A 13,506-nucleotide genomic window follows, 5' to 3' on the forward strand; every position below is an offset into this window, starting at 1 on the left:
CCCTGTGTGATGAACCTCACTGCAAAAACGCCCCAAATCTTTGGAGGCCAGTTTGTGCCTGTTGCTGCTGGTCCTGTCACTGGGCTCCACTGGGAAGAGGCTGGCTCCCTCCTCCTGCCCTCCCATTAGGCAAGCATACACATAGACAACCCAAAACATTCCAGTTCCTCCTCATGCAGCAGATGCTCCAGTCCCTTTGGCATTGCTTTGACCCTTTCCTGGACTCCAGATGTCACATCCTTCTTGCTCCAGGAAGCCCCAGCCTGGGCAGGATGCTGCATCCACAGCTCTCCACACTTCGTGGAGGGGAGGGCTCCCCTCCTCCCTTCATCCTCCCCATCCGGTGGGCTGATGTCCACCCGGATCCATTGGGAAGGGATGTCACTGCTTCCTCCCCATCCAGTGTCACCACTGAGGATTTTGTTGTTCCTCATGTCCTTCAGTAGCTGTAGTTGGACACTTGTGATTAGTAATTACATCATGAACCTCGTAGGCTCAGCTAAGCTTCTCTTTTAAGGAAAAGGGAAGACTATCCCAAGAGCAGTGGGCTGTCTGGATGAGAGGCACCTGGAGTGTCGTGAGCAGGACTGAGCAGTACTTGGGGAAAAGGTAATTCCGGTAACAGGAGATCACAATCACTGACTCACTGACCACCTACTCAGAATGGACCCCGACTCAAATGGAGGAAAGAGCTGCACCTGTGGAGTGATCAGCATGAGGAGGGAGATGCACCCAGCAAAGAGGAGTTTGAGTCCTAATTAATAAAAGAGTTCTGTAATTGGTAACCAATGAATGCTGGTTCTTTGCTCAAATGTATAAATAATGTAAAGTTCTGATGCTCAGGGAACAGCCTTGGGGAAACCCTCAGCTCCTGGCTCTGCACTAACTGGAATAAAACCAGAAACCCCTTGCCTTGATTTGTGAATTGTCTGCACACCAGGAAGCCCACAGCTGGGACAGCAGTTTGTGATGGCCCAGATGGCATAGCCACAGTGCCCTGCCCAGACTGACTGGCCACTCCAGGCAAAGGGGCTTGGCAGGACAAATTCCAGTGTACTCCAACCTTGTGATCGGGTATTTTGGATGACCAGCCTCAACATCAGGACAACCAGTGACTCAATGGCACAACACATTCTAGAGGTATTTCCTTGGTGAGGGGGTGTTTGGAAATTGCCAACAAGCAGGATTTTGGGCTTGGGCTCTGCATAAGTTGAACTACAGTTTGGTGGTGCATATCTTGGATTTTTGATGTTTGCACACTTTTTCACATGCAGAGCTGGTGATGTGAAAACTGGGATTTAGGTGTGTGCATTGGGATAGTGTATGAAACAGTAGAAATTCCACAACTGAAATGGGTTCCTCTGCTTCTGTAGAAATTCCACTTTGCTTTCCTCTAGGATGCATCCTGAAGAGTTACGGTGACCCTATGATAAGTTGAAAAGGTACTGTAATCGATGGTTACCTCATTCTGAATTAGATGATGATGAAAAAAGGCCAGAAAACAACAGGTCTTTACAATATAATGCAATTTTACAGTTGATGTTACTTTGTAGGAAGCATAATGAACGGGATGAAGTCCCTGATGTAGATTTGGTTTTCACTTTAAGAAATAATTAGTAAACTAAGGAATAAAATGTGGTTTAGTAGATTCAAAAGTATCAAAATGGAATATATTCTTGGGGAAATGAAGAAAAGAAGGTAAGGGGAAAGATACTTGTCGTATGGAAGAAGAAGATAAAAGAGACAAAAACCCAAAGTCCAGTTATTGGCAGCTCCTCCAACACAAGGATCAGAGCTGGAGGTGGACAGTATATCCGGCAATGAAATGGTGGTTTTGATGCATCCCCCGTTTCCAGTAGGAGCAGGGAGAAAGGTAAGTCGGTATTACGAGCACATTTAGGGCAGCAGATGGACCTGAAGGAGAGGCAGTGGATGTGCATGTGCCCGTCACAATTCAGACTTGCTGAATCAGAAGCAGCAAGCAGGATCATATCACAGAAATCCTAACAGAATGTGTAGTGTGATTAAAACCATGATGTCAATTCATAATCCAAAGTGGGAGGTCATCCAGATTGTCCTGGAATATTTGTTTCCCCACGAGGAATGGAGGGCAGTTTAGAAAAGGCTTGAGAAGAAGGAGTTAGGAAAATAGGATTAGATCAAAAGGTTCATGGCATCCCAAATCCTCACAAATTTCATCCTAAGAATGACTCAGAGTGGGATCTCAATCAGACTGCTGGTGAGATTCACAAAAATTGTATCAGAAAATTATTTTGTTGGGATTCTAAGAGGCAGTGAAGAAACTGAAACACCTTGACAAGTTGTATGATGGGAAGAGGGAGCAAAGCTTTTTGTGAAGGATTGTGTGAAGTGGCTCCCAAATGGATGGATTCAGATCCAGCAAGGGAAGGAAGCAGGATGCTGTTTAACAGGCTTTTTGTTGGGCAGTTGGCACCTGCTTTCAGAAAGAAACTCCAAAACAGAGGAGAGGTGGAGGGGATGGTTATTTCCCAAGTGATGCCTGTAAGGATAGGGGAAGAGGTAGAAGAGAAGGAGAAGAGCCAAGAGAAATTACTGAATCCACTGTCGGGGCAGGCAAGAGGCAGAGGGCAAGATGGATTTCAGGAATGAGGCTGGGGGTGAGGGTGGGGATTAACACCCCTCCAAAATATCAGAGTGCCCGTTGCAGACAGGAAGGGCACCGGGAAAAGGAGCATCCCCTACTTACAAATGGACAGAAGGGATAATCAGAAGACGCAGAAATTGGGCTGGGCTGAAGAGGACCAGAGGCATTACCTGTTTTCCTGGCCAACCCTTTGATTCCAGTTAAGCTGGGGAATGAAACAATGGATTTTCTAGTGGATAATGGAGTAGTTCATTCTCTAGTTACACTGAAGGACCTTTAAGCAAAACCAGGGAGGAAATTCCTCAGGAGCAGGTAATCCCTCAGACCATTTCACAACCCGTGGAATTCACAACTGGGAACACAAAATGACCCCATTACTTTCTCTGCATGCCAGAGTGTCCTTTGCCATTGCTGGGGAAGGATTTGCTATGCCAGCTGTGCAGGTCTTTACTGACAGAAGCAGTGACGTGGTAAATGGAGATTGGAAGTCTGGGCACACTGTGGTCACTACCACAAAGGCAGTGACAACAACCCATTGCTCACGAACACCCCGTCCCAGAAGACCAAATTGGAGCTCTCACTTGTGCCCTGGAATTGAGCTGAGGAAAGGAAGTCAATATTTATACTGACTCAAAACATGCCTTTGGCATAATCCATGCTCAGGGAGCAGTTTGGGAAGAGCAAGGAGTTTCACAGGCGAGTTCAGAAAAAAAATGTAGCTGAAATTCCAAAGATTCTGAAAGCAATTCTTCAACCAAAGAACACTACAATAATACATTGCAAAGCCCCCAGAAAAAGAATCCAAATATTGTAAAGGGATATCGAAGAGCAGATCCAGCAGTGGAAGAAGCTGCATCGAGGAAACCAAGCTGTGAAAGAGCTTTGATTCCACAAACCTGTGTGGAATCATCTCCAACAAATTATACCAAAGGAGAGGAACAATGAGTGGAACAGCTAAACTGTACTAAAAATAAAGAAGGGTGGTGGGAAACACCTGGAAAGCAGCTCTTGGAGATAGTGGAAATCCATCTTAAAAGGTGGCATCAAGAGACACACACAGGAGCAGATGCATCACTGCTTTTAGAAAAATTCCTTGGATGCAAGATGCAAAGTTTTGCAGAAAGAGTAGCTAGAAATTTATCATTTGCTGTGTTAATAATCCAAAAATAGGAAATAAAATACAGGGAGGAAGCACAAAGCAAGAAATATCCCCTGAGAAACACTGGCAAATGGATTTTACAGAATCACCCAGATGTAATCAATGCAAACATCTATTGGTATTCATCAACCACATTTCTGGTTGGCTGGTGTTACCAAACAGTTCATATTCCTAAAGAAAAGGCTTTGGAGGCCCAAGTCCATCTGTTACAGAATCCTGAACCTGAAGCAGAAATATCAGAGGAAGTGGACAATGCAGTCACCCCACTAGTATGGGCCACTAGAATTTCAGGATGGGCTTGGAATGCAGAATACGCCATTGAACAGGAGTACTCCACTCCAGAAGATCTACAGGACACTCCTCTGGAAGAAGCTGATGGCAAACTCTCCATGGATGGGAGCAGCTTTGTGAAGGATGGAATCTGAAAAGCCGGGAATGCAGTGCTAACTCCGCATGAGGTGATAGAAGCCAAAGCTCTGAGCCCCAAAACATCGGCTCAGAAAGCAGAGCTGATTGCACTGCCAGAGCGCTGGAGCTCCACAGGATAAGACTGTAACTCTACAGACTGACTCAAAATTTGCTTTTGGAGTGGTCCATGCCCACAGAGCCATTTGGAAAGAGAGAGGGCTGTGAACCTCTAAGAGATCCCCCAGGAAACATGGACAGATAATACAGAGGTTGTTAGAGGGCATGCAGTGGCCTCAAAAGATGGCAATAATGCATTGTAAATCTCATCAGTTCAGAGAAACGCCAGAGAATACTGGATATGGCCTGGCTGACAAAGCGGTTGAGAAGGCTGCGGGTGGGGACATCCTGTTGGTCTTACCCAATAAATATTGGCATTTGGACAAGGAGGCTGCCAATTACCAGGCTGAAGATGAGAAAGTGGCAAGTTTGTTAGATCCTGAAAATAGTCCTGAAGGATGGCAGATTACATCCAGCAAGCGTTCCCCAGCGCCTTATGAGGAAGATGGCAGAGGAGCAACATAAGGGAACTCACTGGGGAATAGAATCTATGGCAGAAGCACCAAAGCCTCAAGTTCAGAGTGTAAAAGTAACTGCTATCATAAAAAGCGTCACTAAAAAGTCCCAAACCTGTTTAAAGAACAATGCACATCAAATCAGACAGCCCACACCCAGGACTGTCAGGAAAGGCAGTTGTCTGTGACTAGTAAGTCTTGTGCCAGCTAATGCTTCCTTATTTACTTACATTAGTGATTAATATGTACTAGCCAATGTCTTAGTTTTGAGAACAAGGGTTGTGTGTCAGAACAAAGAATGATAAGAGAAGTACATTATGACCCGATCACATATTTAAAATACTCTCAAGGAGAAAAGATTCATCAGAAGATCTGGAACCATACCAAAACAAGTCCTCAGAAATTATTAGCATATATGCTTGTATTCAGGAAATGTGATGAATATGTATTAGTTTCAGGAATATAACCTTGTCTGTTAGGTTACTGGGCATGCATGCTTTGAGGAGGATTTCCCATGCATCCAGCACTCCTAATAAAGTAATGTTACCTTTCTAACCCAGCAAATTGGTTGGTGAGTTTATTTCCCAGTTTTCTGTGACACCAGGGCTTTCCCCTGTTGCACCAACCAGAGTAGAGAAGTGATTAGGGTTTGTTAAAAAAAATAATACCCAGATTGGGGGTCCCAGAAAGAATTTCTTCAGATATTTATTTATTTCTACTTTACAGCAGAAATGGTGCAGGATATGTCCAAATTTTCACAGATTATTTGGGAATTATGCACCTTAAGGATCCCACAGTCCAGTCGGAAGACAGAAAGGATGAATCAGACAATAGAGGCAAATATCCAAGTTACAGCAAGAGGCTCGAGTGGAGCATCATCTTTGACTCTTACAGGAATTTGTGTCATTCCCCAAGTCAAAGCAGGAATGAGCACTCTGGAAATACCACACTGGAAGGCATTCCTGCATAACCTTGTAACCACACATGGAGATCAGATGTGTGCAAGGGGACAAGCAGAGCCAAAGCAATATTTAATTTCTCTTTCACAGCCTTTATCCTCATTCACAGGTTTTTGGATCAGAGGCCCCACCCCTCCCTTGGGTACCCCTGGACAGTCTTTTCCATCTGGAGAAGTGGTGGATGTTTGAACATGAAAGGATGAGGCTCCACAAGAAAGGTGGAAAGGTACTCTCCCAACAGTGTTAATAATATACACTATAGTGAAAAGGACAGGAATTGACTCTTTGATCCATCACGTGTGAAAAGGGTCCCTGAGTCTGGACAAGATATATGGAATTCACACCAAACTGGAAACCTGAAGTTCCAGCTGACTGACAACACAGAATTATGTTCTTTAATTTTTTAATCTGTTTATGTAAATTAATTTTGCAAGTGAAGTGCTTACACAACATGTTGTTACTTTATGGTGTTCCATTATATAATATGTTGATACTTTATAGCTTGTCCAATCAACTGGGAGAATTCAAACTGCAGCAGTAAAACTGCTGGATTTCCTAGTGTCATGATCAGTGAAGGACCCTTTGGATTGGGGAATTTTAATCTTAGATTTCAGTCTGATTTTTGCCCCCATGATGGGTAAGGGCCTTGAATTTCACAACTCCCCCAGAAAAAGGAGAAAGTACTTGGACTAGGAAAACAGTTCTTGTAGCTCAATAACCCCACCCTACATTGATGCTGGCACATGAATGGTTCACTTAAATGGACACATTGCTCCTTAAGTCCCCAAAACCCTGGGAGGATTTTCCATGGGGTTTAACATAAGCCAAGAGGAAGGTAATTGGCATTATATGTGTGATGGATTGACCATGGACGGACACCAAGTGCCCACCAAAGCTGCTCCATCACTCCCCCCTCACTTGGGCAGGGAAGAGAAAATATAAGAAAAGCTCATGGCTCAGGATAAGGACAGAGAAAGCTCACCAATTACTGTCATGGACAAAGCAGACTTGATTTGGAAAAATTAGGTTAATTTATTACCAATCAAATCAGAGTAGGGTAACAAGAAGTAAAAAAAATCCTAAAAACACCTTCCCCTCACCCCTCCCTCCTTCCCGGGCTTAACTTTATTCCCACTTCTCCACCTCTTTCCCTCCAGTGGTGCAATGAGACAGGAATGGGGGTTACAGTCAGTTCACCACATAGTTTCTGCTGCTGCTTCCTTCTTAGGGAGAGGAGCCCTTGCCCTGCTCCAGTGTGGGAGGGACAGCCCTCTGCGGACTTCTCCAGTGTGAGTCCTTCCCATGGGCTGTGGCTCTTCACAAACTGCTCCTCTGTGTGTCCCTTCCATCGGGACAGTCCCTCAGGAGCAGACTGCTCCAGCCTGGGTCCCCCACAGGGTCACAGGTCCTGCCAACAAACCTTCTCCAGCATGGGCTCCTCTCTCCACAGGTCCAAAGGTCCCTGCCAGGACCCTGCTCCATCATGGGCTTTCCACGGGGTCACAGACTCCTTTGGGCATCCACCTGCTCCGGCGTGGGCCCCTCCAGGGCCTGCAGGTGGGTCTCTGCTGCCATGTGGATCTCCACAGGCTGTGGGTGCGTCTCTGCTACCCCTGGGCACCCCTGGGCTGCAGGGGAATCCCTGCTCCAGCACTTGGAGCACTTCCTTCTGCACTGCCCTGAGAGGCCTCAGGGCTCACACACCCTCCCTCCTCTATGGCTGCAATTACCTCTACACAAGAACTTTTTTTCCTCCTTAAATACATTATCCCTGAGGTGTTACTGCCATCACTGGTGGACTCTGCCTTGGCCAATGGCAGGTCCATCCTGGAGCCATCTGGCTTTGGCTCTCTTGGACATGGGGAAAGCTTCTGTCAGCTTCTCACAGAGGCTGCCCCTGTAATCTCCCCACTACCAAAACCTTACCACAAAAACCCGATACAAACCAAATAAAATGGACAAAATGCCACGAATGGGACATATAGTTGGGTAAGTGATGACAGAAGCTGGACAACCCACCTGCCTTTGTGTGAAGTGAAAAAGGGAAAGTGAAAAGACAATCCTTAGGAATGTTAACATGATGTCCCTTATGGAGAAAAAGGCCTTTGGAAGCACAGTTATGGAGAAGAATAAAGAGAAATAATGATGGTTCTTGGAGACACCCTTGGACAGGAACTGGAGAAATAATGATGGTTCTTGGAGACACCCTTGGACAGGAACTGGAGCAGGCTGTGTGTTAGAATCCATGCTCAGTGCACAGATCATCTTTTCCTGAAATCTCAGCTGGGGGTACAATTTAACTGGACAAGCAGAGGCATCAGCAAATTCCAGGGTGCTGCCCAGAGCTGGTTTGGGAGGGCAGTGACAGGTCATGAGCATCTGGACACAAAGCACAAGGAAGAAAATTGCCCAAAACAGATGAGAACTAAGGTGGGGCTCTCCTGAGGCATCTCAAGCACTGGAGTGGCATCCATGGCACCCAGCTGAGGGGCTGCTGAGTGCTTGTGAGTCCCTCTCAGTCACCTCTGGAGGGTGATGGGGACAAGGGAACATCCCTGAGGGGTGGGGAAAGGCAAATACTGCATCCCTGAATATCTGGTGCAGGCATGGAGAAGCCACAGCCCCTCTTGCTCCCCAGGTATCACCCAAGCCCTCCCAGGCACGTTCCTGGGGTGCGAAGGAGCAGATGGTGGCGGGGAGCAGCTGGGCTGGGCCCTGGGGTTGGTCTGCTGGCAGCCTGAAGGGGCAGCCCGGGGATGCAAGAGAGCAAAGCTGTCCCGCCTGTCTCCCGTCCCACGGGACCCTGCACGCCGGCCCCGAGCCAGCGCCGTGGCCCCTGTGATGCCATGAAGATTTTTTGCCTTTTCTTTTATATGCCTGTTATACCCTTTTACAACTTCTGTATTCCTAGTGCTTTTTGCCTACGTTCTTGGACTTGTTTGTCAAGCTAAGAGACTAAACATTTTAGAAGCTTTGTAGCTGGGGATCAGTGTGCCCCAGAGCCCAAGGTCCTCTCCAGAACATATTCTGTAAACTAAGATAGAACCATCCAGGAGAAGGCTCCTTGGGGAGGGGGGCTCACTCCAGCCTCTCATTGGGGAATCTTTGACAGATCTGCTAATTAGTAACACCTATAGTGTTATACCCAATCTTTTGGGGTGGGCATTCAGCGGGGTGCATTTCAGTGCATATGACCTGGACGTGTGCACCTAAGGATCCTTAAAATAACACCAAAGTAAAATCCCTTTTCCCCTTCTAACCGTGTATGACTCTTGATTTTAAGACCAGGAAAAGGCATCACCTGGACGTGCTGCAAGTGTCCGGGTCTGCCGGCTGCCGGGGGGTCCACAGGGCCCAGCCCTTGCTGTCCCCTGGGGTGGCAGCGGGGACCCCCCAGTGGAGCCCGGCCACAGGGGACCCGTCCAGCCCGAGGAGCCCTGGCCGTGCGCATCATCGCCACCATGGCGACGGGACGGGGCGGCTGACGCAGCCACCGCTGCCGCGGCCCTCCCGGGGGAGCCTCCCGGGCTCGGGTGCCGCGGGCCCCGGCCCAGCGCTGATGTGGCCGGGTGTGTACTCAGCCAGCTCATCCCGACAGTGTTTGCTCGGAGCACCCGGGGGACGGTGCTGCTGCGGGCACCCAGACGGGGGTGGCGGGGCTGGGCGCCGCCTGAGGACCCTCGCCCCCGAGCAGGGGCTGTGGGCGGGGGGCAGAGTCCCACTCACAGGGCTCCCGAGTCGCACTGGGGCTCTGGGGTCTCAGCCCCTTGCCTGAGGTGCTGGGGGCACTGCTGGGGTGATGGGGCAGGGGCCGCGCTGGGCTAGACCCTGTGGGGCCGGTGCAGAGCTGCTCTGGGGCAACCCCCGCCTCCACCCACCACACACCACACGCGAGAACGTGTCCTCACACACTTTTAATGTTGGAGAGGGGCAGCGCCCATCTGGGGAATTCCAGCAGCAGGGATGGAGCTTGCCTGAGAGTGCCAGGGACGGCCATGAGAAAGGGGTGCCAGGGATGGCCATAGCCGGGGCAGGGGTGGCAGAGACAGCCATAGCCGGGTGTGACAGGGACAGCCACAGCTGAGGGGTTGCCAGCATTATCCCACAGCTCCACTTCAGTGCTGACCTGTGCAGAAAAGTAGCCTCAGCCCTGTGACCCTGGGACCCCCTTCCCACTCCCTGCAGCAGGGGAGCCTGCGGCGTGACCATCCCATCCACATCCTCATCCCCCTTCCCAGGAGGTGTCTCCTATGCCCCACGGCACCCCATGGCTGTGCCTATCTCACAGCCCATGAGGGTCTCACCATGGGGAGAACTCGCTGGCTTCTGCCTCGGCCCCACATCTGCAGAGGGAAAGAGAGAACAAGATAGAGACAGGGATACCCCGGCACCCTGAGGGACCCATGCTGCTGCATGTGGGCCATGGCACAGCCAAGCAGGCATGGCACTGGACACAGCACTGGGCATGACATAGCACCGGGCAGTCACAGCATGCACTCACCTTCAGCAGCTTCGGGCACCTCCAGGCTGTCCAGCCGGTCCTCATCCGTTGCGGCCTCACTGCCGTCCCCAGGTCCATCACCCTCATCCTCGCCCAGTGGCTCTGTGGGCAGGGAACAGCTCAGGTGGGACCTTCCCTCCCTCCCTCCTGCAGTGTGGGGATACACCAGGACATGCCAGGAGGGAGATGACCAAGCAGGACACTCCAGGATGCTCCCAGGAGGAATGTGACCAGTCCAGTGTGGGAACCAGGGAGAGCCTGGAGCAGGACTGCCCCTCCAGGGTCCCTGGGTGGTGCTACAGGTGGAGGTCACATGCCCAATCCTGTGTGGGAGCCCCACACAGGTTGTGTGGTGGGGGGGACTCTGCTTGTCTGAGGGCTGGGCACCCCAGGCAGTCCCAGTGCCCCCTCGGGATGGCAGCAATTTCCCCAGTGCAGGCACCTGTCTGGAACTCGATGGTCCTCAGCATCTCAGCCACATAGTCCACGTTGATGGAGAAGTGGTCCATGTTCTCATAGCCGGGCTCAGGGCGGCTGCTCATTGATGCCTTGGACATGTCTGTGATCCTGCAGGGCAGGGACACCCTGGGAGCTGCAGGGTCCAGCACCCAGAGAGCCACCAGCCACAGCTCTTTTCCCCCCCATACTCCTGACTCACTTTTTCAGGAGTTCCTTGGAGTGCTGTGGAGAAAAGTGAGGGGGGATCAGTGTCTCCTAGACATCACCCCCCCACACGTCCACCCCTGCACATCCCAGGGCACCCATAGATCCTTTTGGGTGAGCATAGCCTCCCTGTATCGACCTGTGAGGCAGCCCCATGCCCCTCAGGGAACCATTGCACTACCACACAGCCCCAGGGCAGTCCCAGCCTCCTGTGCCCTCCTCTCCCTGTTGCCCTGGCAGGACCTGCAGGTACACGGCCATCTGGGGCTCCTCCATGGCATGGATGGCTGACTCCACCAGTTTGGAGGAGGCCTCCAGGTGGTCTCCATACTGGCGGATGAGCCCACGGACACGCTGCAGCTTGGCCTCCTGCTCGGCCGCGATGCTCTGCAGCAGCTCCTTCTTCCGCTCCTCCAGGATCCCGTACAGCGCATCAAACCGCAGCCCCACGTGCTGCTTCTGCCGCCGACCGTTCTCCTGCCAGACAGGAGTCAGGGGCTACACTGTGCACTCCCCCAGCACAGCCCCAGGGCTGGACCCTCCCAGCCCCACCACATCGTCCACTGGCACAGCCCCAGGGCTGGACCCCCCGGTCCCAACCTCGATAGTGTGGCAGATCTCCTCCATCTGTGTGATGATGGCCTGGATTCGGTCGTTCCCTGCCACCAGCATGGCGATGCCATCACTGAGCTCGCTCTGGGAGCAGAGGGGATGGGCGTGAGGGTGGCTGTGCGGGTACCCTTGGCCCCCCCAAGACCCCGGGGGCCCCCTACCTTCTGGCGCTGGTAGACGGCCGGCAGCGGAGCCACCTCACAGTCCTTGTGCGCCCCAAACACCTTGCAGAGGGAACAGGTGGGCACCTCACAGCGCAGGCAGTAGATGTTGATCCGCTCATCCTCGTGCTCCTCACACATGAGGTGCTGCTCAGCCTTGGCGTGAAGGGGTCTGCATGGGGGTTGGGGATGTCAGATAGACACCCCCAGTCCCAGGGACACTCCCAGCCCCAGAGACATCCTGGCCCCCAGAGACACCCCAGCTTCAGGGACAGCACCAGCTTCAGGACCTGCCCAGCCCTAGGGACACCTCTGGCCCCCGGGGACGCTTGAACCCCAGGGACACTCATGGCACCAGAAATACCTCTGGCCCCGGAGACACCCCCAGCCCCAGGGATATTCCCTGGCCCTGTATGGGCCCCGTGACTCCCCAGTTCCTGTTGGGATCCCACCCCCAGCCCTCTCGGTGGGTTCACTGTCACCCGCAGGTCTCGCCCCCCCCGTGGGGTCCCCGCGCCTCCGGACCGGGCCGACTCCTGCTTGTAGATGTCGATTATGTTCTCCACGAGCAGGTTCCGCTGCAATCCGTACACCCCGTGCCGGTCCAGCACTACCTCGTGCCGGCATGACGGGCACCGGAACCGCCCGCCCGACGGCACCGCGCTGGAGCCCCGCGACTGCCACAGCGGGTTGGAGGCCTGGGGGGGTAAGCGAGGGGTCACGGCGGCAGCACCCCGCACCCCCGGCACGCCCGGGCAGCTCCCACCCCGGGAGCGAGACCCCCACGGATCAGCGCCCCACAGCCCCCGGGCACGGACACGGGCAAGGAGACAGAGATGGAGACGGGCAAGAGCATGGACACAGGTGTGAGCACAAACAAGGACACACACACGGCCCCCGCCTCCCGCCCGCCGTCCCCGCCAGCCGGGAGCGGCCCCAAGCGCAGCCCAGCCGGGGGTCCCAGCGGCTGGTCCCGGAGCCGGGAATCCCAGCCAGACCAGCCCCCCCTGTGAAGAGGATCTCGGTGTTCCTGGTACCGCCCGCCCCTCCGCCTCGCTGGCCGGGGTTCCCGGGATAACGGGGCCACCACCCGCCGGCCTGGGGTGCTATGGACGGAGGTCCCGGTGCCTCCCCCCGCCGCACCGGCGGGTCCCACCTGGAAGACGTCGTTGGCGCACTTGCGGCAGAGGTTGTGCTGGCAGGGCAGGATGACCACGGGCTTGGAGAACATCTCCAGGCAGATGGGGCAGATGAGCTGCTTCTCCAGGCTCTCCATGCTCCGCGCCTCCGCCAGAAGCGGTTTCAGCCCTACCGCGAAGTTCATGGCCGCGGTCCCGGCCCGGCCCGACCCGGCTCTGTCCCGCGGCTTCGCTCCGGCCGCCCGGTGCCTGCTTTGTTTCGGCCCCGGCCCCGGCCCCCGACGCTAATTTTAGCCGCCCCCGCCCCGCCGGGGCTGCAGCTGTCGGCGGCGTCGGGTGACACTGAGTCACCGTTCCTGCCCACCCCTCGGGACCCGCTAGTCCCGGTACCGGCTAATTCCCTGGGATCGACTGAGTTTCGGGACCCGCTGATCCCCTGTCCAGGGAGGAGCGGCCGAGGTTCCGGCGGACCTGGGCTGGCTGGTGCAGGGGCTGCAGGGCTGGCAGTCGTGTTGAGGAGTATGTGCCCCCCTCTGCAGGCAGCAGGGCTGCCTCTTGGGGCCCCCCAGATCCCACGCCCCCAGCCCAGTGCCAGCCCCCTTGAACAGCAGGGTGGAGGGGCTGATGCCAGGATGCCCTCATCCTCACTCACCCTGGCACTCTATCTATATTTAGGGAGTGAGGCACAGCCCATGCAGCTGCAGGC

General features: G+C 53.2%; 1 protein-coding gene across 1 annotated transcript; it reads right to left on the bottom strand.

Moving 5' to 3' along the window:
• Positions 1-9,619: 9,619 nt before the first annotated feature.
• On the bottom strand, positions 9,620-13,335 carry TRIM54 (tripartite motif containing 54). Its single transcript, XM_039570140.1, has 10 exons — positions 12,818-13,335; positions 12,187-12,359; positions 11,662-11,833; positions 11,489-11,584; positions 11,132-11,365; positions 10,884-10,906; positions 10,668-10,792; positions 10,226-10,327; positions 10,029-10,067; positions 9,620-9,850 (listed from the first exon to the last, which is right to left on the bottom strand). The coding sequence occupies exons 1-10, from the start codon at positions 12,983-12,985 to the stop codon at positions 9,840-9,842; spliced, it is 1,143 nt and encodes a 380-aa protein (XP_039426074.1). The 5' UTR covers positions 12,986-13,335; the 3' UTR covers positions 9,620-9,839.
• Positions 13,336-13,506: the final 171 nt, after the last annotated feature.

Source organism: Corvus cornix, chromosome 3, assembly GCF_000738735.6.
Source record: "Corvus cornix cornix isolate S_Up_H32 chromosome 3, ASM73873v5, whole genome shotgun sequence".
NCBI classification, from domain to species: Eukaryota; Metazoa; Chordata; class Aves; order Passeriformes; family Corvidae; genus Corvus; species Corvus cornix.